The 26,042-nt window shown below is 30.8% G+C and overlaps 5 protein-coding genes across 6 annotated transcripts; 2 read left to right on the forward strand and 3 right to left on the reverse strand.

Moving 5' to 3' along the window:
- Nucleotides 1-1,860: 1,860 nt before the first annotated feature.
- OCT59_026849 (uncharacterized protein) lies at nucleotides 1,861-4,077 on the forward strand (the record flags this gene model as incomplete). Its single annotated transcript, XM_066136534.1, has 9 exons — nucleotides 1,861-2,001; nucleotides 2,145-2,202; nucleotides 2,267-2,395; nucleotides 2,454-2,588; nucleotides 2,667-2,995; nucleotides 3,088-3,333; nucleotides 3,442-3,639; nucleotides 3,712-3,795; nucleotides 3,892-4,077. The coding sequence occupies 9 exons, from the start codon at nucleotides 1,861-1,863 to the stop codon at nucleotides 4,075-4,077; spliced, it is 1,506 nt and encodes a 501-aa protein (XP_065993012.1).
- Nucleotides 4,078-5,397: 1,320 nt separating this feature from the next.
- On the reverse strand, nucleotides 5,398-8,579 carry OCT59_026850 (uncharacterized protein; the record flags this gene model as incomplete). The annotated part of the gene is made up of 10 exons (XM_066136535.1): nucleotides 5,398-5,430; nucleotides 5,515-5,562; nucleotides 5,631-5,646; nucleotides 5,784-5,799; nucleotides 5,913-5,946; nucleotides 6,158-6,184; nucleotides 6,391-6,981; nucleotides 7,053-7,267; nucleotides 7,421-8,119; nucleotides 8,204-8,579. 10 exons carry the CDS (start codon nucleotides 8,577-8,579, stop codon nucleotides 5,398-5,400), a joined length of 2,055 nt encoding a protein of 684 aa, XP_065993013.1.
- A 2,110-nt stretch (nucleotides 8,580-10,689) lies between these two features.
- On the forward strand, nucleotides 10,690-11,031 carry OCT59_026851 (uncharacterized protein; the record flags this gene model as incomplete). Its single annotated transcript, XM_025327998.2, has 1 exon — nucleotides 10,690-11,031. One exon carries the CDS (start codon nucleotides 10,690-10,692, stop codon nucleotides 11,029-11,031), a length of 342 nt encoding a protein of 113 aa, XP_025168665.2.
- A 2,366-nt stretch (nucleotides 11,032-13,397) lies between these two features.
- Nucleotides 13,398-14,085, reverse strand: OCT59_026852 (uncharacterized protein; the record flags this gene model as incomplete). The annotated part of the gene is made up of 2 exons (XM_066136536.1): nucleotides 13,398-13,679; nucleotides 13,843-14,085. 2 exons carry the CDS (start codon nucleotides 14,083-14,085, stop codon nucleotides 13,398-13,400), a joined length of 525 nt encoding a protein of 174 aa, XP_065993014.1.
- A 112-nt stretch (nucleotides 14,086-14,197) lies between these two features.
- OCT59_026853 (uncharacterized protein) lies at nucleotides 14,198-15,396 on the reverse strand (the record flags this gene model as incomplete). Of its 2 annotated transcripts, XM_066136537.1 has the most annotated exons (4): nucleotides 14,198-14,389; nucleotides 14,458-14,849; nucleotides 14,920-15,174; nucleotides 15,231-15,396. In XM_066136537.1, 4 exons carry the CDS (start codon nucleotides 15,394-15,396, stop codon nucleotides 14,198-14,200), a joined length of 1,005 nt encoding a protein of 334 aa, XP_065993015.1. The 2 variants fall into 2 exon arrangements, with proteins under 2 accessions (XP_065993015.1, XP_065993016.1); XM_066136538.1 differs by lacking the exon at nucleotides 15,231-15,396 and having other exon boundaries at nucleotides 14,458-14,940.
- Between the last annotated feature and the right edge of the window lie 10,646 nt (nucleotides 15,397-26,042).

A 26,042-nucleotide genomic window follows, 5' to 3' on the forward strand; every position in this document is an offset into this window, starting at 1 on the left:
TGACAAGGTTGGACATGTGACTTATCTTTTCTGTCTCAATATAGTTGATATAGCATCGAGGTATAAAGAAAGTGTCCCTATAGGTTCAACCAGTGTTAAAGATCGACAGGGAATCCTAACTTCTCATACTATTGCTCAGGCTCTTGAAAAGGTATATGATGATACAACATGTCCGCTCACTTGGCCAAAATTATTGATTACAGATAGGGGTTCAGAGTTTAAAGGTGAGTGTGAAAAGTTGATGACTTCCCATGGTGTAAAGATTCAGAAGGCCAAGTCTAAGCGTACTGTTGGCATTGTGGAGCGATATAACCGTACCTTGGTTGAGAAACTATTTCCCTCTCAAGATGCATCTGACTTACTAACTTTAGGTAAAACGAGATCTCGAGTCTGGGTAAAAAACTTACCTATTGCTGTAGAAAGTATAAATAACTCAGTGACCCAACAACTTGGTATATCTCCTGCTGTAGCTATAAAAAAATCACGAGTGTCTTCCAGATCTTCTTATCCTCGTGATGGACCTGTTGGGTATGAAGAAGAGAAACTACCACCTGATATAAGTGTAAGGTACTTATTTGAACCAAATGATCTGGAAGGTGGAAAACGTTGAGCAGGAGATATGAATTGGTTACCTAAGATTTATCATATCCATATGTCTTTAACACAGAAAAATCAACCAGTTTTGTACTGGCTTATTGATGATGATGGTAAAGAATCAGAGAGATCCTTTGTGAGGGAAGAACTTTTGGTTATACCAGATGATACAGAACTTCCACCACAATGGGTACTTATGAATTAAGATAGTCTTCTACCTCATCATCTGCTTGGGAGTCTGTGAGGAAGTATTCTTTTGCCAATTCGATAGTATAACCTGTATAGCTTATTAATAGCAGACAAAAGTTTTGGCTCTCTGCTATACCAGGTCTTATAATTTTCCAAGATTTGCTGATACTTTGTCTCATTAGGTAGAATAGATTGTGCTGTTTCAAGAACAAAATTTTCTGGTTCTTCTGCTTGACGCAATTTGATTATCCTTTGTTTGTAACATAACATGAATTTACCATCCTTTGGTTTCTTGTAAAGGATGCCTGCTTTAATTACAGCAATTAGAGCTGATTCAATTTCACGGTATGTTGGCTTAGCTGGTATAGCTTGGGTAGACATCATTTTTATATCATGTAAAGTTTTTTTTAATTTAACTTATTTATACTTAATAAAAATGATTGGAGAATATACTTGTGAATATTTACATAACACAGGAAAGCCTTGTGGTCGTCCTTGTGTGAGGCCAGAAGGTTGTCGCATTCATTGGAAGACAAAATCACGCTTTCCTTGTGCTGTATGTGGTAAACCTACAGGTTCATCTAGTGGTCGATATCAATCTCATATTGGGAGTTACTATCAAAATCGGTATGAAAATAGGCTTCGTCAAAGAATCAGAGCAATTTATGATTAGGGTTAAATTTTGGTTAGACTTTTGGTTGACCTGTTGTCCCAGATTTTTCGTATTGCAGGGGAGCTTTACAATATGTCTAGTTGACTACCTGCCGTATATTTTTTGGTTAGACCTCGGTCAGATTTTTGGTTAGACTTTTGGTTAGACCTGTTGTCCCAGATTTTTTCGTATTGCAGAAAAAGCTTTACAATATGTCTAGTTACCTTCCTGCTATACATTTTTTGGTTAGACCTGGGTTGGTTTTTGGTTAGACTTCACTGTCCCAGATTTTTTCGTATAGGAGGAAAAGCTTTAAAACATATCTAGTTGCCTTCCTGCTATACATTTTTGGTTAGACCTGGGTCAGATTTTTGGTTAGACTTCACTGTCCCAGATTTTTTTGTATAGCAGGAAAGCTTTACAATATGTCTAGTTGCCTTCCTGCTATACATTTTTGGTTAGAGCATGAATGGCTTAAATCATCGAATGAATCCCTTTTAGAGTATCATAAAAATAGTATGCCACAATGGATTGCTGAATCGTGCCATCAGTATTACAGACACTTCGTGTCCTTCATACCTTTGGCACTTATAAAGGCAATCTGATATAGCATAAAATTATGATACCCTGGAATGGATCCATGCGTGGTAATAATGCCTAGGAATAAATGATGTTAATCTTATCTACAACGCTTGGGGGTTCTTTTTAGCTATCAAGTAATAACATATCAGGAATCAAGGTTAGGTGGTCTGGGGATAGAAAAACAGGTATAGTGTTATCATATCAGAAAACAAGGCTAGGTGGTCTGGGGGTATACTAAATTATGGTTAGACCTATGTGATAGCCGCTGTCCCAGAACCCCCAAGATTGTCCTACTCAAATCTGCAAAGTCGACTAAGCTGACTCAAGAAGAGTCTGACGATGAGGTTATAGAAATTGAACTGCCAAATATTTCTAAAGGTAATTGAATTTTGGAAAATTGCTGATTGACATGTACGATAATTAATAATTTTTATAGATCAACAAGAGATGTTATCGGAAATGAAAAAACGATATGGGAATATTCGAATTCCACAAAAATTTGTATTAGTGGTTAAAGATGATCAAAGTAATGAAAGGATGATCGATGATGACGATACTGATTTAGAAGCAGGTACGATTTTGACTTCATTCGTATAAATTCAGAATTATTCGTAAAAAAATATTACTATTAATAAAATTCTTTATTTAGAAAATCTAAAATTAAAGAAACAAATTGAAGAAGTACAAGTAGAGAATGCAAAGCTTCAACGCGAAAATAACCGATTATTCGATGAAAATCATTTTTTGACTCGAATAAACGAGGCCTTTGCAGACGAGAATGACGATCTACGTGAAAGCTTAAACAGGTATTCGAGAATCCGTCTGCCTAAAGCCATTCATAGGCAGACGGATCTCGAACAGCTGGCAAAACGTCAAAAAAGAATTAAGACAAAAAAGTCCAAGCGATACGAGGAAGAATTGGAGGAAGAACGGTCTGGTTCTAACAATAATGATGAGTACGACGAAAAAGAAGCTAGGGTATATTAATTTTATTTGTCTGATTCAGTTATTTAAAATTGCAGTATTGAGTAATTAAGTACCGGTTATCATTATTTGATTGTTATATTTAGGCTAAAATGAAGTCTATTTTGAAAACCATCGATGAAACTCGAGGACTAGATTACAATAAAACGTTCAATAGTGCGAAAAATCTCAAGATTCGTCGTAAGCTAGTCCCTGAATTGCGTTCAGCCCTTACTCCGTGTTTTTTTGCTTCGAATAAGCAACTTACAAAATGGTTGGGTTGTCTTCACAAGTCTCGTCGTTCTCATCAAAGATTAATGGATAGGGGAAAAGCTGATGAAAATAAACACCGGGTGCACTCAAACAATTGAGTACACGACGTTAGTAATGATTTATAATTATTATGCTGAATTTTATTCTGATTATGTATTGAATTTTATTCAAATTATAACGTATTTTAGAAGAAAATCCGCCGAATTAAGGTGGCAAAGAGATTATATAGTTTTGACGATGAACGGATAACAAAATATGATAAGCGTAGATTACTAAAGATGTTATCCAATCGCTTATTTCATTCTCCAGAAATAAGCGAGACAGACGAAGAAGACCCAACAAAGTCCATAATCGCTATTTACGACTATTCGTGGAGATCTGATGAGGTTAGAACTTCTGAATCTTGATTTTTCAGACGAATCGCTGGATTTAATTTTTATATTTTATTGTTTCTTCAGCTTAAAAATTTGCTACGAAATGTACTCGATGTACACTCGTCAAATAAGTCGAAATTAATACGCGAACGTAGATACGACGACGAGGTACAAAAATATGACTGACCACATCCGTCGAATGCTTCTGAATGGTCTTATATCGTACAATAACAAGATTTAATATTCAATACTGATATCGATCAGGGTTTAATCACTGAATATGAAGAAGAAGAAGAAGAAGTTAGTAGAGGGATAACACCAGCAACTGGCAACACCACCGAAAATGATGAAGACCATAACAAGGAAGGAGAAGAAAAACCATCAAAATCAACGGTCGGTGACAATCATAATAATTCAGATTCTGATTTACATATGGACGACGCGCAATGAACGAATCTGAATTAATTTGGTAGAAAACTTTCTTTTTTTCGTCAAAAATTTATATATATATGTAATTAATATTCCAAATTATTAGTATTAGAATTTTCCATAATTCAAAATAAATTTGTCTTAATTCAGAAAAAAATTAATTACAATTCGAAATAAATTTACTGCAAATTTACCGCAATTCAGAATAAAATTTACTGCAAATATACCATAATTCAGAATAAAATTAACCGCAATTCATTAAATTTTTACCACAATTCAGAATAAATTAACCGCAATTCATTAAATTTTTACCGCAATTCAGAATAAATTTACCGCAATTCAGAATAAAATTTACCGCAATTCAGAATAGAAAATTTACCGCAATTCAGATTAAAATTTACTGCAATTCAGATTAAAATTTATCGCAATTTATCAAAATTTATCATAATTCAGAATAAATTCACTGCAATTCGGTAAATTTATGAATATATTTTTTTAAACAATTCGGATCAAAAATACTAAGCAATTCAGATACAATTTGGATATTCTGATCGGCATCGATCGGCCTGCCAATCGGAACTTTGCCTAAATTAATAAATCGGCCATCTTTATCACCAAATTCGGCCTAAAATCGGACATCCGATTTCTAGCCGATTTGGACTATTTCGACCAGTGTATTAGACTGTGACGTTTCTTCTCATTTTTTACAGAAACCCTTTTTTTAAAGAGTCAGTGAGAATTTTTTAAAAGAAAAATTGGTTTTTTTAAGAGTTCTAAAGAAAAAATATTATTTCTGTTAAAAAATTTTAAAAAATATTAAATAAAACACTTTTCTTGGATTAAAAAAAAATATTCAGATAGCTATTATTGCTTGATTCAAATGATTCAAAATGTGATTCAGATCTGATTCGGATTTAATCCAATTCAGATCGGATCATTATTTTTTGGTCTGATCAGATTTACGGATTATAAATTAATGATTTGATCCAGATCCAATTCAGATCTGATTCACAGATTCAAATTGGATCAGATATTTTGCGGAATCCTAAAAATGCATGACAGATCTGCCAAACTTTTGCCGATTTGTTATATGACCGAAAGTTTTGATTTCAACCAGTGAATATACCTCCTTTTAATAGTACCCCCTCCTCCTATAGTATTTTCCAGGTACTATTCAATCTAAGTGAACTTTCTTGAATAGTACTTGGGATATTATATGCAGCACTATATGGTAGTAACTTTGCTGAAACTTGGAGTTTACAATCAATATTGATTAGATATTGCAATAATATTATGATATCATTACGATATTTTGATAAAAATAGATTCGACATTGTTAAGTTAATCATAACTGTATTTATTTGATATTGATATCTTGGAAAATAAAAAGATGTAATAGAAAATTATGGGAGATGAATAATGAGAAGTAATATGAGGTGAAAAATGATGAGACTTTACTTTGAATTTAATGTCAATTTCCAGTATGTGTTGCATTCTCAAGAGTAACTGTATATCAACATATTAAGATTTTTATAGATAATGGTGAGAATTGCAAGACAAGAAACATTGTATACTGTGAAATATTTCATTCTATAAATAGAATTCACATTTTAAAATTATATAACAATATTTCATATAATATTTTATATATAACATTCATATACAATTCACTTGTATTAGTATAAATATGTAAATTATATAAATTTATATGATTATTTTCTTCTAACCTTATCAAGCCTATTTCTAAAATATAGCCATATTATTGTTACTTTTCTTGACTTGATACCCGATTGATGACTGGTTGGTGACTGATTTGGCATGGGCAAATTTTATTCCTGGCACAGCATGACAGTTACTCCTAGTTCCTAGTTTAATAATAAAAAGAAGAAACTAAACCAATAAAATGTTAGAGCAACATGTACTGAACATTTCTATCAGATTATTTTATAGAATTTAATAAGAATTTTAATAAATATTATGGGTTAAAGTTGGATATGTAGTATTAATAAAAATACAAAAATTCCATGGAAATCCACAAGAATTCCATGTAATATGGCAAAAAGAAAATTTTGCCGCTGGTGACAGCCACCATAGTGCTTACAAAGATGATTTGAAGCCATCCACCCCCCTAAAATTTATATGCCAAATGTGGTAATTAAACTATTCTTTGAGATTTAACTGTTTAATATTTCTGTTTTTAATTTCTCTAGTTCTGTAAAAGGAATATTTCAATTAGTTTTGATAATGCGCCAGAGTGGACAGTATTAATGTGGAAAAGGAAATGGAAGGAGTTGTGGAACAAAGTATTAATATTTTCTGTTATATCCGCAATACCTTCCTAGGCAATTTCTCATAAAATTGTCTAACTATAGCACCAAATTTTTCTAAACACTTCCCTTCATCAGTTGTTTTCCACCTACTCGCATCCTCGACAAACGCAACAAATGATTTCAGCTCTCCCTCCAACTTGTCTATTAATTCTGAAAATGACATTTTCTCTCCAAACTTGATAATTCCAATGATTTGACACAATCCGTCGTAGTCCTGAATAATTTCTTGCCATGGATCGAAGTGAAGTAGCAACGAAGTTGCAAGGCCGAAATCAATAAGATAGAAATGACCATTTCTCTGTATAACGTTTCGTATGGCTACATCTCCATGCGCGTAACCACGGGCATGTATCTTCTCCAAGCACGATAATAGATCCAGAATTATTTGAAAAATTGTGTAATCATCTATATTACCGTTATCAGAAATCCATGATTCCAGGGGTAGTCCCGCAAAATCGGTAAGTAAAGCCAGGGAACCTCCCATTGTATGACCTTCAAAGAGAATTTTGGGAACACAAGAAAGATCACTTAGTGCACGCAACACTGATATTTCACGGCAAACTTGAAAGATTTCAGTGTTTTTGCAAACTTCAATCTTCAGATAAAAAAATGATCAATATGGCAAGTTTATTATACACAGTATGAGACATTCTCAGGATTAATTACCTTCAAAACGGCATCCTTTATTCCATAATCACGTACTTGTGCCAAAAAAACTATACACTCTCTTCCAGTTCCAAGGTGAGATGTAATCTGCACATGGATATAATTTCCAGATTTTAATCTAATAAGAATGTCCTCTCCGATGAAGGAAGCCAAGAGACTTTCAGAAGAAATTGATGACTTATTCCTATACGTATATGTATTATCTTTGTTTCCACCTAAAGTAATGATATGTTTATTAACAACCTAGTACAAAACTATTAACATCACTAAACACGAATTAATAAATTTTTTATATTATTATAAACTACAGTATAGGTATTTTTTATTTTTTTGTAAGTATAATAATTATATTGACATATATGACATACTCATCCTTTTCTTTATCAGGTCATCATAATAACGACCAATTAGGCCAGCGATAAGTGAGGCCGTGTGTTCACTCCATCTATAAGTGGTACTTTGCTCAAACTTCACTTTTGGGGCACCATTAATATCATTTAATAATTGTATTTTCGCAAATTTCCAAAGCTTCCCATCAGTTAAACATCCGTAGAAAACGCGTGTTAGAGGTCTATCCGCTGTAAGGTATGCCCTGGCATATTTTATTAATTGACCTTTCCCTACCATTACTTTTGAATTATCATTTAAATCATTCTTAACTTCCCAACCCAAGCCTTTTGATAAATCAGGTGTGCTATTTGTCAATTCTTTGCGGTAATTTTTATGGCCAATTATGATATCAGCGTAAACTTCATATTCTTGCCGGCTGCCATAATCTCCAAATACAAGTAACTCGCTTTCTAAGCTCAACCTTTTTACGACTTCATTCACAACATTAACGCAAAATGGCTGATTTACCTTGGTTTCACTTGATCCTTGTATAGGAGCATCAGGGTATTGAAGAAATACTTGGCGACCAAACAGTAGCTCTGCATCAATATCCATCTCGATTTGCCAAGGTCGTACGACTCCCATACCTCTCACATATTTGTACACGGAGGAAGACTTTCTTGTATTGTCCGTTTTAGAAACGAATAATTCATATCTTAAATCTTTAATTGTTTTTTCTAATAAAATGGAAATAGTTAAAAAGTAACGGCGAAAAAGCAGTACATTCACTCACGTTGACCAGATTTATTACGATCACTTACCATCGCCGGCGACATCAGGCGCTTCTACAATAACGTGTATAAGATCTTCGGGAGGCGCTTGATTTTCAGGCCAGTAAGTACCAATTTTTCGCATATCCTTCATTAGATAAACATCATCATTCTCATACTCGTAATCCTGAAGTTTCAAGTTTTGAATATCGAAAATATGGTCGTCATCAACAGGGTTCTTAAGCTTCAAAAGCTTAAGTCTGTCCGGGGCGAATTTATCAAACTCAGGTTCTCTAGCTTTCTTGATAACTTTCTTAAGCTCAGAAATACGGTTATCCCTTCCTATGGTAACCTCAAAAATAGTAGCAACTCCACGAACAAGTAACCAAAGGTTGATTTCCGTTCCAGAAATTGTAACTTCAGACATTTTGTACGTTATTGTGTTATTGTTTGTTTGTATGACAACGAATGAAAGAAATTTTTTTTTGTAAAAGGGGAAATTTGGGGTATATATGAAAAATCGACTGTTGCACAGATTGATCTGATCAGTTGCACAACCGGTTTCGTTATTACAACTATGATTGATAATGTTTAATAGATTCGTGCAATATAATATAGATTATCTTGTAAAACCAAATAAAATTAGTGTCATCATGTAGCCTGTATTTTATATATTTTTTCTCAACGATAAAGAAAAGGCAATATTAATTTACCAGACATTATATTTTTTTTCATATGGTGTCAGTATATAAAGCTTTGAGTATATGTGGGAAAGTTCGAGAAAAAACGTGCAATTATTTGTTCCCGTGATACATGTTGTCATTTCTAACGTTACTGCGTTTATCAATGATATTTGAAATTTGTTCGAGAAATTTTAGCATACACAATTCCCTCAATCCCTCATTAACAAAAAAGACCTCCTTTGTATATAGTTTTTTATTATGATTTTAAGCAGATCTGTTGATCAGATTTTCGTGATGCCATCATATTAATGTAATTTCCCCAAAAGTTTATAACAAAATCGATACTGCAAATTATATAAAAAGGTGATGTCCTGGTTAGTGAATCCTTTTATATGTCTTGTGCAAGAAAAGCAAAAATCAAACAAAAATTCAACTGTTCAGGTCTTACCATTATTTACAGTACATCGTCAATATCATTTATCAAATGAACTCGTATATTCCGCAAAGTAATAATAAGGTAAGTTGGTTTATTATTCGGCTAGATTCTTGAAACATGTCATCATGACATTAATCGATTTTCCCCGCCTCTATAGATGTTCCAAAATAAAACGGTCATATTACTCTTTTTCGCCAAGAAAATCTTTGACAATAGGCGCAGTGAAATTATTCACATGAATCTCGTCACATGCAAAGGCACAGCAAAAGTTTGCGTAGTACATCAAAAATATCACGTGTCGAATTCTTAATGTTTGGCACAGTATCTTACTGGTGATAAAAAAATTACTCGTCAAATTTCTTAAAAATCAAGGCGGATTGAATATTCTGAAAATGAGATGTAAAGGTAAGTAAATCATTAATATTACATTACTTTTTTTCATAAGTTACTAATCTCCCAATTTATGCTCACTGTAGATTCGAAATTATTCATTCTCAGGAAACTTCTCTTGCGGAAGTTAGCTAAAATCGAAAATTTCTATATAATCTGTGTGGATAGGAGTGATTTATATTGGCAAGGATCTTGTAAATACAGTTTATTTCGTATTTGTAGAAAATGGAATCTCATAATTAGATAGAAAAAAATTAGATAGATCTACATAAATATGAGAGCAAAGAAATAATTTGATGCTGGGACTCGCATTTAATGACCTAGGATCTGTGTCTCTTTGATAGCATCATATTGTTTTGCTTGCAATTTCCATCATTTTACATTTCTTTTGTATTTGAAAAAAATTAAATTTCATACAGAACGAACATTTGATCCAGCATCCATTGCAATTAAGGATGTGTCTGCAATACCCTAATTGCGGATTAATTGCGATTTGTGATATTGCGGAACAATAAAATGGTACATGATTCAACATTTAAAAAAAAAAGAAGATATATAAAATCATCGATAATTTATTAAATTTTATAGAAAATTTTACAGTATAAATTAGATTATAGTTTAAGGTAAATGTAATTCTAGAATAGTTCTTTGGCTCAATGAATAATTTCCTTTACTGTATAAATATTAAAATTGATTAATTTTTAAAAGTGAAATAAATTACCATGATCTATGCAACCATTTATCATCAACAAATCCTTATAATAATATCTTTCCATACTTTTTCCATTCTTTATTTTACATCTTCTTTTAAAGCAACCATTGACATCATCAGTCATAATAATTTATTTTATTACTAAAAGATCATCAGTCATAATAATGTTTTCAATTATTTGCTTTGTAACGATATCAAAGAAGGTCACGAGAAATGATGCAATGCCTGTGCGACATAAAAACCTATATTAACGTTTACTTTCCCACTAAATATTCTGGAACGCAACACTATTTTTTTATCTGAGCCAAAGATTGCAATGTCAACTATAATTCTCAATTGTTTGGTCATTGGTGAAAACCCCTATGAAAATGCATTCGCAGTTGATATTGAAATAAACAGGTCTATTAGCAAGTTTAAAAATGCTATCAAGGAGAATCAAAAGTCTTTTTTGATAACGTTGCGTCCAAAGAACTCAAGTTATAGAAGATCGACAATTTCCCTCAAAGAAGAAAATAAAAAATTAATCACTGTCAATACAAAAATAAATGTTAATATCAAGGATGAGCTTAGTGGTGTCGAATTGTTTTTACTTTCAAAGATCAGCAAACACTTTTCTTCTCGAAAGAAGTTCACTGTACTACAACATATGGGCGTATGACAGTAACCCAAGAAATGGTGACATTGGAAGGCTTTAAGAAGAAACTTTATGAATATTTAGTATTTCCAGATGGGACAAAAACAAGCATATTGTAATAGGTTATGTAATGAGTGGTGTTAGCTTGAAGAGAAAAATTTTAACAGGTAAAATGCGTAAAATTTAGACCAGACAAGCCAGAGTGCAACGGTAGAAAGTGATACAGTGGAAATTGCGATAGAGTGTAAAGTTATTCAATTTTCTGCTGACGAGAATTTATTGAGAATTATCTGGATTGCTAATCTCAAGGTGAATTTGAAAATAGTTGTGGATATGTGCAAGCACTATTAATATATTAGGATATTCACATGTCAATTCTGATCAGTTAATTTATGTACAGCATCTTTGACTATTTTTATAGTATAACAACCTTTCTCTTTATTTACTTTTCCAAAGATAAAGGCATTTTTTGACTTGAAGGCAGATTGATTATAACAGATTATCACTTTTTAATGGAAGTGTCAAAAATACTTCAAGAGAGATCCGAAATTTGGTTGTGAAAGAATTATTGAAATTATATAAGATATTCCAATACATTACTAGTGCCAATGAAGCCGCTCATTGCAAGTTTATTTCTGCATTATTTACGGATCTTTGGTAGTGAGGTGAAAGTCTATCCCCAATATGAAATTTTTGGAAGTCATGGCAAAAGACCAATTGATTTGGTCATAAAAGTGAAAAATACAATCATCACAGTTACTGAGGCAAAAAAAGAGAACATCAATCAAGGTATTGTACAGAATGCAGTCCAACTACAAATATTTATACAGCGCAATCCTAAAAAACATAACTATGATACGGCAAGTTTATATGAAGATGTAATATATAGAATTGTATCAACCACTGTAAATTAGGTCATAATCAAACTAGTTTCATCTAACTCTGAGAATAATAGTGAAGAGAAGGTAGAAGTGTTGTTAAGTTCTTTGTCGCACTTATTATCATTACCAATTAATAATTCTGTTTTAACCTATGAGAACTTGGCAAAGCCTGTTGAAAACTTGTTTGGTCAAATTAAGTGGGTGTTTGATTACCAGTTAGAATCGCAAGAATTATTAAAACGGGTAAAAATAGAAGATAAGTGAGATAGTCTTGTCTTGTTCGAAAAATAATCGTATATATAGACAGTAGACACTAGTATAAAAAAAAAAGTTATGTATCCCGAGTAAAGTCCTTATCATTGTATTTATTTTAATTCTGCATTAATAAGGCGATTCTTTACATTTACTACAAAACATTAAATAATTCACATTTTATTATTAATGTCAAATGCTTAATCCTTTGATTCATTTAGAGAATTAAATACCAAGCTCTTAGCTGAGATTGCTGAGCTTAGAAAGAGATCAAGGGCAAGAATGTTGAGATTTCTAGGAGGTTGCTGAGAATGAGAAAACTGAGACAGGAGCTTAACATTCAGGCCAAAAATGATTAGCTGGAGAAAACTATATTGCATTATTCATCAGTTGAGATTGGCAAACTTAATGCCATAATCATAAAACTAGAGAAAAATTGGGCAGTTCCACTAAACTTAAATCCTAAGAATGCTGAGTTTGCATTATGCAAAATCGATTTTGAACTCATATTTATGTAAGTAAATTTTGAACATATTTAAAATTAAAGATTTTTGGTTTTTTTAATAATTTTATTGTCATTTTTATTATTTATTAGTTTCATTTTACACTTTTCACATAATTTATGGTCATGATACCAATTATAATGACAATAATTTATAGAAAGCTTTGATTAATTAAATTATGATGCCATTTAATAGTTGTTAAAAGAATATTACATTGATTGTATTTAAAAAAAGTAATTCAATTTATATAGTACTAATAAGAATGATAATACAATAATGCAGTACAATTATGATATAATGCATTTGTATTAATACATAATACAATTAATACATGTATACTGTAATAATTTTTATTTTTTATTTTTATTAACCAATATACGTCACTAGTCGAAATAAGGCAAATCGGCTAAAAATCGGATATCCGATTTTAGGTCAAATTACGGCTGAAATATGTCCGATTTTTACAAAAAAATATATTCCGATTGTTATCCGATTGACTGCCAATCAGATGTACTTCGGAACTTAAATCGGACATAAATCAGAACTAAATCATACTAAATTTGGACAGTCAATCAGATGTACTTCGAAACTTAAATCGGACATAAATCAGACTAAATCATACTAAATTCGGAAAATTATTATATATAGAAAATTCGATTTAAATTTATTATCGTTATATATTAATTATCAGAAATATTTACGAATAATACATGAAAAAAAAAAATTTAAAATAAATGTAATTGATAGTCCCGCTTCATTCAGCTAAATCATCACCAGCTCCACTTTTTTGACTATCGATTAACACCTCTTCCGTTTCTTCACCATAGTCTTCATCTTCGTCGAAACCACTTCTACTATCGATTTCCGTATCATATATAAAATCCTCTTGCTCGACATATGACCATTGTGGAGCATTTTCAGAATGCATTCGGTCGAAGTGTTGAACTTCATCATCATACTGGCGAGGTCGTTGTAATTTTGCCGTTTGAATATCTGCCGAATGTGAGTCGATGACGTTTCGAAGTAAATTTTTTAGCTAAAAAAGACAATATAAATAAAATAAATACAAAATAAAGAAAGGAACAAGAGTGATATATCGAAGTATAAATATCGAAGTATAAATATCGAAGTATAAATATCGAAGTATAAATATCGAAGTATAATAAATATCGAAGTATAATAAATATCGAAGTATAAACCTCTTGTGATCGCCAAGAATAATCATAGACGCATACGATCGTCTTATCTGGATTCTCTTCATCTGACTCACTGATTTCCGGCGAGTGGTAAGATCGATTTGCCAACATTTTTAATAATTGGCGTTTTTCATAACCAATTATTCTTTCGTCACTTTTCCTATAAAGATCCTTTGCAGCCTTAATTCGACGCAATTTTTTCTTAAATGATAAATATATAAGAAAATTAGCATAAATCATTAACATGATGATAAAGGAAAAAATTCGACAATTTTACATTTTGTACGCGACTGTTGTTGTGAACTCTGCGACTGTCCTCGTCGCTTTTTCCACTTTTTTTCAGTTGTGTTTGTGATCTTCACGACTTATGGAGGGCGCTTAACCAGTTCGTCAATTGTGCTACTGAAGGTTTATAATTCGGAAACATCGCCCTTCGAAGTTCGGGAATTAATCTACTGCGAATTTCAACATTTTTTGGACTATTAAACGTTTCGTTATCATCCAAATTGTCATTAGGTTTAATAGTTTTGAGGATCATTTTCATTTCAATCTTTAAATCGGAACAATTAGTATAAAAGTATAAAGACTGTACAATTCTGCCTAAAATTACAAAATTACAAACCCTCGCCTCCTTTTCACGTTGTTCTTCTTGTTCTTCTTTTGGTTGATTTCGGCGTAGTGTACCGTCTTCTTTACTTTTTTTGACCCATCCGATTTGAACCGTTTTGCTAACCGTTCTTCTGGAACATCAATAAAATCAAGGCTTTCAGATGATGATCGTATCTGGTATTGTTCGAGTTTCGTTTTTAATTCGTTAACCTCTTCTTTCAAGTCGTCATTTTCAGAACCGAATTCTGCGTTAACACCAGCAAGAAATTCGTTATCTTCTCGTAAGCGAGCTATTTCAGTGGCAACGACAGCTGTATGTTTGGTTGATTCATTATTTCGTCGTTTTAACTGTAAACACTTCGCACGCAAATTGGATACTTCTTGAGATAACCTCCGATTCTCTGTATAAAAATGTAAAATCAACAAAAAAAAAATACTAAATCTAACTGACGATATATACACGATACAGACCTGTTGATGCATCATCATCATCGCAAATAGGTTCATTAGTTTGATATCTGACCGGAAGCCGAAGATTTTTATATCTCTCTTTTACACTTTGGACTCGTTCATGACTTGGTGCAGCAGATGGTGGTTGAGTATTGGACGAATCCGGAAGCCGAAGATTTTTATATCTCTCTTTTACACTTTGAGCTCGTTCATGACTTGGCGCAGCAGATGGTTGTTGGATATTGGACAAATTTTTATTGATGTTAGTAGTTTGAGCTCGCTCATGAATTGGGTGGCAGTCCCTTCAACAGCTTGTTGGATATTGGACGAACTTTTATTGATGTTAGTAGTTTGAGCTCGCTCATGAATTGGCGTGGCAGTCCCTTCAACAGCTTGTTGGATATTGGACGAACTTTTATTGATGTTAGTAATCGTTTTATTTCGATTATCACTAGCCAAACCTTTTTCAGTATTTTTATTTTTTCTATTTTGGATCATTATTTTTTTTGGTTGCGAATTTTGGCTCATTATTTTTTTATTTTTTTTTTTGGTTTCGAAGAGTATTAGACGTTAAAACTCTAAAAAGAAAAGGTGAGAAAAAATGAAGTTTTATTTAAAAAATTAAACTTTAAGAAACTTTCGCCATCATACTGATCGAATAGTCTATTTTATTATTAATATTATTAATCGAACGATTTGAACGCAAATCGACATCATGTAATATTTATAATTTAAGTGATAGTTGATGATTTTAATAAATTTAATATAATTTAAGTATTATATCGACAATTAAACTCTAAAAAGATTAAACTCTAAAAAGAAAAAGGTTGGTGAGAAAAAATGAAGTTGTTTAAAAAATTAAACTTTAAGAAACTTTCGCCATCATACTGATCGATCGAATAGTCTATTTTATTATCAATATTATTAATCGAATGATTTATATTTATAATTTAAGTGTAGATTGATGATTTTAATAAATTTAGTATTACATCGACGCAGTTGATGATTTTAATAAAATTTATTCTAATTTAAGTATTTTAAACGAATTATATTGATATTATTGATATATTATTAACAATTAACTTTATTTCGAAAAACGTTCACAAAAATGACGAGAAAAAGATCATTATCAAGTATACTCAATGAAGAATCAGATTCTAGACCTCATGCCATACCTTCATCATGTATACAAAGAACCAGATCAGTGTCAAATATAATTGACGAAGAATCTTCAAATCAATCTTATCCTACATCATCACGTATTGGAAGGTTAGTTGCATGTAATTGTTCTGAATGTAATGGACGATTAGTAGATCCTCGTACGAAAACTATCCATGAAATTAACCAAGATTCAGAAGATGATGATTCAGAAAGAACAGAAGTACATCTACCTGATGAAGCTGAATTGCCTAGTGACGAACCATACGAAAGTGCCTCAATATCAGATGAACCACGAATGAGAGAATCGGAAGCTGAATTGCCTAGTAGACAACGATCAAGAAAATATGTTCAACCGGTTATAATTGCTGAATTAGGAGATACAGTAGATGATAAATCTTCTGAATCTTCTGAATATACTACGGAGGAAGATGCAAATATCGATGATAGAAATGAATCATCCGATAATGAACCATCCAATGATGACGAATATCACGAAATTTTTGAAGATTATTCATGTCCACCTTTCGAACCATTTCAAGATTCTGATACTGAACAATCAATAAATAATCGGTTCTTATGGATATTATTATGGATCATGAGCTTCCGAACCAGGTTTAACTTACCAGAAACAGCTACAGAATCATTGATAAAATTCTTGAAGCTTGTTCTAACAGAAATCGGTAGTCCTGATTTTGACACATTTCCTGACACTTTATATCTAGCAAGAAAAGCCCTTAATCTTGAAGACCGGTTTCGTAGTTTTGTGGCGTGTTCCAAATGCCACAAATTATACAACAAACAGGAAATAAAAAGTTTTCTCCAAAATGAGCAACCTGCCATCATGAAGTGTTGCCATGTCGAATTTCCTAATTCGACAACTCGAAGATTAAGGTTGTGCCAAACACCTTTGGCACAGAAAACAACATTGTTAAATAACCAAATTTCAATCGAAACCTGAATTATTATTTCCGTTTGTGAGTATTAAGCAGCAATTGGAAGCAATGTATCGTCAACCTAACTTTGAAAATTCTCTAAGGCATTGGATAAATCGTCCAACTTTCGATAATATCCTAACTGATATATACGATGGTGAAGTTTGGAAAACTTTTAAAGAAACGACAGATGAAAGTTCGAATAATTTTTTCCGATCTGATGTTGCTGATTCGCACCTCGGATTGATTTTGAATTTGGATTGGTTTCAACCCTTCGACGGCACAATCCACAGCACCGGAGTAATATACGCTGCAATCGGTAACCTTCCGAGGGATGTCAGATTCAAGCGCAATAATATCTTGATTCTTGGCTTATTACCCAGCCCAGATGAAGTAAGTTTACATAAGATTAACCACTATCTGGCGCCAATCATTGATGAGTTGAAGTCACTTTGGGAAGGAGTGACATTAAATAAAACGTATGAATGTCAAGAAGGAAAAAGAATTCGCGCAGCTCTGATTCTTATTTCATGTGACATACCGGCTGCAAGAAAAATTTGCGGACATATTTCCGCTTTGGTGTCGTGTCATAGATGCGAAAAGAAGGCGAATTATGAAAATCGGCAGCATAATTTTGCTGGGATAAATGAAATGGACGAATGGTTTACTTGCCGTGATTCGGCTCAACATCGTCAAGATGCTATAGGATGGAGACGCTGTAATTCGGACGCAGCAAGAAAGCGATTTGTAAAGCAAACTGGAGTTAGATGGTCCAAATTATTGCGTCTACCATATTTCGATCCAATTCGGTTCATTACAATCGACCCGATGCACTGCTTATTTCTGGGCATCGCAAAATGGATAGTAAGAAGACTTTGGATCGAAAATGGCGTATTAACAACACATATTTTGAAAACAGTTCAGAAAAAAATGGATGAATTTAAAGTTCCAGCTGACTTGGGTCGAATCCCGGAAAAAGTCGATTGTGGAGATGGGTTTTCAAATTTTACTGCGGATCAATGGCGAATATTTTTTACAATATATGCAACGGTTTCTCTCTGGGAACATCTTTCTGAGAATGACCGGAAGATTCTCGTGAATTTTGTGAGAATTTGTTCAATTTCAGTAAGTCGAATTGTAGAAGTCGATTTCATGAGAGAGGCGCATCAGAGAGGTAATTAAGCCCAGTGAAGTTGATAGAAGAAAATTACGGTCGTGATAAAATCACACCGAATTTACATTTATCACTTCACTTATGTGAATGCTCACTCGACTATGGACCTTTATATACATTCTGGTGTTTTTCCTTTGAGCGCATGAATGGCATGCTAGGTATAATATTTTAAATATTCTTGTTACTTTCTAAAATAATGCATTTTTATCAACTTTTGTTTAAAATAAATTTAGGCTCTTTTCCGAATAGCAGAAGGAAAATTGAACCAGAAATTATGCGCCGCCTGATGTTTGATAATCAAATCAGTAATATCATTAATTCCGGCGTGGAATCAAAGGGCCTAGATTTGATTAGTAATAGACCATCTGTTGGCTCTCTATCAGAAGCCGACCAATTTTCTGCTGATGAAATGAGGCGATTTTGGTTGACTTCAAGAAACATTCATGAATCGACCACCACAGGAAAAGAAGCATTTCCGGGCGAAATGCTCAGACCAGTATTTAACGATATTGTAATGTCAAGTGATATGCTTGACTTAATAGTTGAATACTACATGGCGAGCTACGAAACGATGGAATTTCGTAAACCATTTGGAGAGGGTGCAGAAGATTCGATAATAGTTCAAGTTAAAATGAATCAATTTGGAAGGTGCCGAATTGGTTCTGAAATATTCGGCTCTTCGATATCATCACGTCATGTAAAAAGCTCATTTATCTTGGCAAAATTTATGACAGAAAGTGGTGATATCGATTGCTATCCTGGACAAGTCCAATACTTTTTTACACATGCCATTAATTTGCCGGATGGGTTATCCGAACATAATCTAGCATTTATTCGCTGGTATAAACCTGCAGAATCATCAAATATTCGGTATCATTTCAGAGTTAGAGATGACGAAATATGCAATGTTGAATTATGGGGTACCGAGTTTTACCCAGAATCCCGCGACTGTATTATTCCAGTTCATCATATTCTTGGCCGATTTATACCAACGAAATACTGAATTTCAGGCAGGAGAAGTTCAAACGTCTATTTAGCGGTAAATCCAGTCAATAGAAAATTTCATATTCGCTGAAATTAGTATCTTTTTCGAACTTTATTTTGATGAAATGACATATAATTTCAAATAATACAAATATCGGAATTTATTAAATTTCAAAATAATACAAATTTCAAATAATACAAATATCGGAATTTATTAAAATAATACAAATATCGGAATTTATTAAATTTCAAAATAATACAAATTTCAAATAATACAAATATCGAAATTTATTAAATGTTAAAACAATACAATACAAATATCGGAATTATTAAATGTCAAATTTACATATAATATAATTATCGGAATGTCGAAATATTATAATGCGCAAACATCGGAATTTGAAACAAATATCGGAATTTGCACCGCAAATCGGCTATGCCGAATGTCATCTGATATGCAGCCGATTATCGATCATATCCGAAATCGGAATTTTGCACCGCAAATCAGCTATGCTGAATGTCAGCCGATTATCGATCATATCCGAAATTTATCCGAAATTTGGCCGAAATTTGGCTGATTTGCCTTACTTCTGATTTGCCTTATTTCGACTAGTGATACAGACTCACAATTAACAGGGATTGTGTTTAAACTCACATATCTCTAGAATCAATATCAAATTAAACAAATCAAAATAAAAGAATAGTGATAGATGTCGAACTAGAAAGCTTAAGCACATGATTTTAAAATTTTACATTTAATAGTGCAGCATGAATTATAAGTATATGAGTATATTATTTTCATAAAAGATTATTTTAAAAGTCAAAATATTAGAAACATTAGTAGTTAATAAATAATTAGATTTAATGTGGTCATATTTCTTTTTTGTTCCAGCTGATGATTAGAATTTGGTTATAGTTTTTTAAACTTTAAAATTATGAATTACATTTTATTTATTTTATTTGAATATTGTGACAGATAGTACTGGTTAATAAAAGTCTGATTATAAATGAAGTTTTCTTTTTTATATGAAGGTTAGTAATTGCGCCAAATGTAGCTTGTGAACGTAATTTAGGGTTAATGATATTCCTCACATAAATTACCAGTAATTTAAAAATTGAAATCTTATAAAGCGCAAGCTGGACATCAACATTACCCAAAAATTACATAAAAATATTTCTATATAAAGTTATGAATCCAAAAATATTTTCTGATTTGATACTGGTTACGAATGTCTCTAATCAAGCAAATATATCAAGACATCTTTACTTTCCTTTATTTTGCGGCGTATAGGGCTCTGATTAGTTTCAGTAATTACTAAACCAAACTGATCAGTTTTGGTAATTATCAAACTGAACCGATCAGTTTCAGTATCAGAACGGTTTCGGTATTCTGATTTACTGAATTGAACCTTTTGGTAAATTTACCAATCAGTTTCAGTAATTTTGGTTTCAGTATCAGTTTTGCGATTTACCGAACTAATTTACCAAACTGATATTTTCGGTATCAGTTTTGGTAAATTTTACTGATCACTTCGGTAAATTTTACTAATCATTTTGATAAATTTGATAAATTTACTGAACTGATTTGCCAAACATTTCGTGATATTTTTTGATAAAAAATCACAGGTCAAATGATGAAGAATTTCGATAAATTGATAAATTTACCGAACTGATTTGCCAAACATTTCTCGATATTTTCGATAAAAAATCACAAAGTCAAATTACGGTTAATCAGTAAATTGAGAGCAGTTAAAAATTAGGACCAATCAATTTTGGATTTTGATTCGAGCCAACTCTTATTTTTTTTATCATTGAATAATCAGTATACCAATACTTATATATATTTTATCCTATTAAATATTGATAATTCTTAAATTACTATATTTTACAATTAGTAAATAATTGACAACAAATCAGTATTCCGATTATTGGCAAATAAAATTCTGATCCGTTATTAATCTATTAAAAAGCATCAGTAAATCATCAAATAATAATTGGTTATATGCGTAATATTTATTATTTTAATAAAATCAAATTTTACATATATTCTTAAAAATTGAATTGCCGATTTGCATGTGATTGATAGAATTTATATAATAAAATGCGGCGCAACATTTATATATAAGCCATATCGATCATGTTTTTATATCAAATAAAATGCAACCATATTGTTATACAATTACGTAATTTAACACCTGCAATATACGTTTAAGATCTTAGAAAAAAAAATTTTTTTATAAAAAGTTTTTTTTCTTTGCAATTTATAAAGTTTTATATGTGGGAAATGGAGATTTCATAGTATTTACTAGTATTTTACTTCTATGGTATAAATGATTTCTAGCTCTTTAACTTTTCTTTGACGCTTATAAAACTTTTTTTGATTATTATTTATGTCAACTATTACATTTTTAATAACACTACGCACTTTTATATCTCTTTTTCTTTTACAAATATGTCCAGTTTGTAAAAAATATGAATATAATGAAATATATGAATAATAAAAGGACTTTTATTAAGTTTTAGCATAATCTCAAAATGGGAATAGTTATCTTGAATTTTTTTTTAAAAAATAATAAACAAGTCATATAAATATGGACATAATAATGAAGTTCTGATATAATAGCGCCAGTTGCAACAAGTTTTTTGGGAGTTATGTATGTATTTGACGTTATTGTTTCTTGGGAAAACAGAGATTTCAAACGGCATTTTTTTTATTAATTAACATAACACCGCATTTTACTATATAAATTCTATCAATCACATGCAGATCAGCAATTAAAGCTCTGATTTCTTTTATGATACTTTAATAAAATAATCAAATATACTACTACAAATAATTGACACTAGCTAGTAAATCTAAAATTATTAAATTTTTCTAAATTGCTATTAGTGAACTAACGGGAATATACTTCCTAACATATTTGTAATATCACATCACAATTCAAAGAAAAATTTCCCTTCTCACATTTTTCCGAAGTATGTAAGTAAACCTATATGGTTGCAAGTATTAATTTCATCAACCGAATTTCGCCTTTTTTGCAGCCATCAAAGCCAAATAAACGATTAAACTTGTCTATAAAATAAATAATAATTACAATAAACAATTTATTTTAGAAAAATATTAATAATATAATATAACAAAATAAAATTACCTTCTAGTTTTTGTGTCATTTTTCGTGCTAAATGCTCTAACAGTAACTACTTTAAAAAAAAAATCTACAAATATCAAATTATAATCACCTAACTCCTATTTTGTTTGATTTCCAATTGCCTGACTTTTTAACATAATCCTAACATAATTTTTAACAAATCTAAACAAAGAAATATCTTCTTAATAAAAAATTTTTTTTAAAACAATATCCGAAGTACAACAACCAATCACCAATTTAAATCAAACTTACTTCATTTCACGATCAATAGCCCTACATTATCATACGGCTGAGAACTTCTAGAGCGAAAATAAATTCCTCCCTTCTAAAAGTCAACCAATCAAATGTCACAATTATATATATAAACTTTTTTTACTAATAAACAATAAACCTTGGTCCCAGGTCGATTTTAAATTTCAATGTTATGTGAACCAAAAAATTGAATTTGTGTGGCCTAATAGAAATATGAAATTGCCACATTACCACCATTTAATATATTTTAATAAGATAAAGTTAACAAGCTATAATTTATTTATTTATGATCACTGGATGATTAGTTAAAATATTTACGTTCATAATGCTGGCCAAATTTACAAAATGGACATAAATGTCCATTTTTATAATTCTGGTCAAATTTGCAAACCAGACTTTATGTCCATTTTATAATTATGGCCAAATAATTTTGGCCAAATTTTGCTGTGCAAAATTATTTTAAACCTGGTCAAATTAATGTGTAAACTTGAAAAAAAATTGCCTTTTTTATTATAGTTATAAGGTGATATAAAATATTTATTAATGAAATTGGTAAATGAATATGCAGTCAAAAATTATAAAATTGCCTTATTTATAATTAAAATACTGGATAGTAGGTGCAAAAAATCAAAAATCATGGACATAAATAATGTCTGTGTTTGACAAAGGTTATCACAAATATCATGGACATAAAAATCTGTGCTTGACAAAGGTTATCATAAATATCACAGACATAAATGTCTGTGCTTGACAAAGGTTATCATAAATATCATGGACATAAATGTCTGTGCTTGACAAAGGTTATCATAAATATCACGGACATAAATATCTGTGCTTGATAAAGGTTATCATAAATATCACGGACATAAATGTCCATACCTGACAAGTAGTATCATCATGAGCAATTGACAATAAATATCATGGTCGTATATGACAAGGAGCATCATTAACAAATATCACAGACATAAATGTCCGTACCTGACAAGTAGTATCATTATAAGCAATTGACAACAAATATCATGGTCGTATCTGACAAGGAGCATCATCAACAAATATTACAGACATAAATGTCCGTACCTGACAAGGGGTATCATCATGAGCAATTGACAACAAATATCATGGCCATATCTGACAAGGAGCATCATCAACAAATATCACGGACATAAATGTCTGTATATGACTATAAGTGAGTATAATAATATATTGATTTGTTTCTATGACACAGCATGACAAGTTAAAGTATATCACGGACATGGGTTAAAACCATGGGCGGACCATGAAGGATATAACCTAGACACTTGAGACATGAAATGTAAGGTTAGAACCTTTGTTAATCGGTTGAATGGGGTGAGTCATTAATTATATTTCACTTAACCTTTTTTAGTTATATAGATAGATATTAGATTAGTTACTTTATTAACGTGATACTTATATTTATAATACTAAGAAAAAAATAAAATAAAATAAAAAAAATAATATAATTTTAAAAATAAATAATTATTTATTCATTATTTAATAAATAATTCCAGGATTTCAAACACATACTTATTTTTACTGTTTTTCCTATTAAACGGTTTCTATTGTTTGTAATTAAATTTTTCGAAATTGAAAAACACAGCTCTGATGGCACACTTGTAGCAGATATAGCTAAATAATCACGGGCCATCTTACTAAGTTGTGGATATTGAGTTTCATTAATTCGCTACCATTTGAGAGGATCCAAAGTTTCACCAGAAACAGTTGGTGAAGCAATATATGTTTTAAATTCATCTACATTTCCCACATAGCGACGTTTAAATATAAGTGATATTACTGATTTTTCTTTTGAGGTGGAGGAAATGTTAGAATTTAAGGAGGTAGTGGCATAATTAGAGGACCCGGAAAATACTTATATAGGTAAGGTCCCAAAAATATTTTTTATTAGTAGCTCTAAGCATAGGTTTTTACTATGATCGCTAAGCATTGTTGATATCTAACCTTAAAAATTATATAAAAATAAGCAAATTAATCTTCTAACCTAATTAAATTTTTATTATAACACATATAATTTATAAAATATATTTATTAATTAATATATTTTATTAAATCCAATTTTAAATATGTTGTGAAGCTAAACTAAACATAATATACAAGTAGATTAACAATATTCAATTAATAAAGTTAATAAACAGTAAAAGAAAAATTCGAAATTAATACTATTACAAAAAATGTAAATTTCTCCATAAGTATTATACTTACACCCATAAAAATTAATATGTAAGTAGTTTCGACCATGCTGAACATTTTTCAATTAATTTAGAAAGTCGATTTCATTTGGCTAAAGTGGTGTAATTACGCTCTGAAGTTGTAAACGGAGAATTGAAAAATTCGGAAGTTAGTACCGGTATGAAAAATGCACTTTTCTCCATAAGTATTATACCCACACTCATGAAAATTAATATATAAGTAGTTTCGACCTTGCTGAACAACTTTCAATTAATTTAGAAAGTCGATTTCATTTGACTGAAGTGGTGAAATTACGCTCTGAAGTTGTAGACGAAAAAGTGAAAAATTTAAAAGTTATTACCGTTATAAAAATATGCTTTTCTATATAAATATCATACTTAGCCTTATGAGAATTAAAATACAAGTAGATTTAACTTGCTGAACAACCTTACTTAAGCATAAAAGACAATTTGATATAACCAAAGTGGTGAGTAGTGAAATTATATTTTAAAGTAAAACATATTTACAGTAATTTTATTTAACAAAATAAATAGTATCTTTTTAATTTTTATTAAACTCAGTGTATTATTTTTAATATAAAATTACTATATTATACATGTTGAAAGATAATTAATAAAACATTGAAAAAAAAAACTGAAATTTCATCAAAAAAAAATTTTTGTTTATGTATTTATATAAAATTGTGAAATGTAGTACAAAATCAACACTCACCGTTAGTGAAAATAAAATAAAAATTAATTATAAATTCAATATATAATATTTTAAAAAGTTCTATAAATATGAAAAATAAGCAACTAAAAACTCTTAGTATTTTAAAATAATACCAAAAATATGCAATTTAATTATCTTACATAGTATAAAATTTTCTCAAAATTAAGCATTATAAAATTCTTACATCATAAAATTTTTCTATGTTGGCTAAGCACCTTAGTACCTTACATATATAAGTATTTTCCGGGGTCCTATAATTAGAATTAAAAATATTCACAAAACTAAATAAAAAATTAATGATTAATATAATTATTAAATAAATATATCAAAAACTTTAGTAGTATGAAAATCCCAGTTCTGGCTCAATGCCACCATATAATCTAATTACTACCACTTTTATATAATCTAATTACCACATCATATAACCTAATTACTACCATATAATCCACCTACCACTTTTACTATAATTTAACTACCACTTTCATATAATCTAGTTACCACTTTTCATATTTAATAGTTACTCAGGAGTAACTGTTGTATTTGCAATAAGCAATA

The sequence above is a fragment of the Rhizophagus irregularis genome, chromosome 7 (assembly GCF_026210795.1).
Source record: "Rhizophagus irregularis chromosome 7, complete sequence".
In the NCBI taxonomy this organism is placed as follows: domain Eukaryota; kingdom Fungi; phylum Glomeromycota; class Glomeromycetes; order Glomerales; family Glomeraceae; genus Rhizophagus; species Rhizophagus irregularis.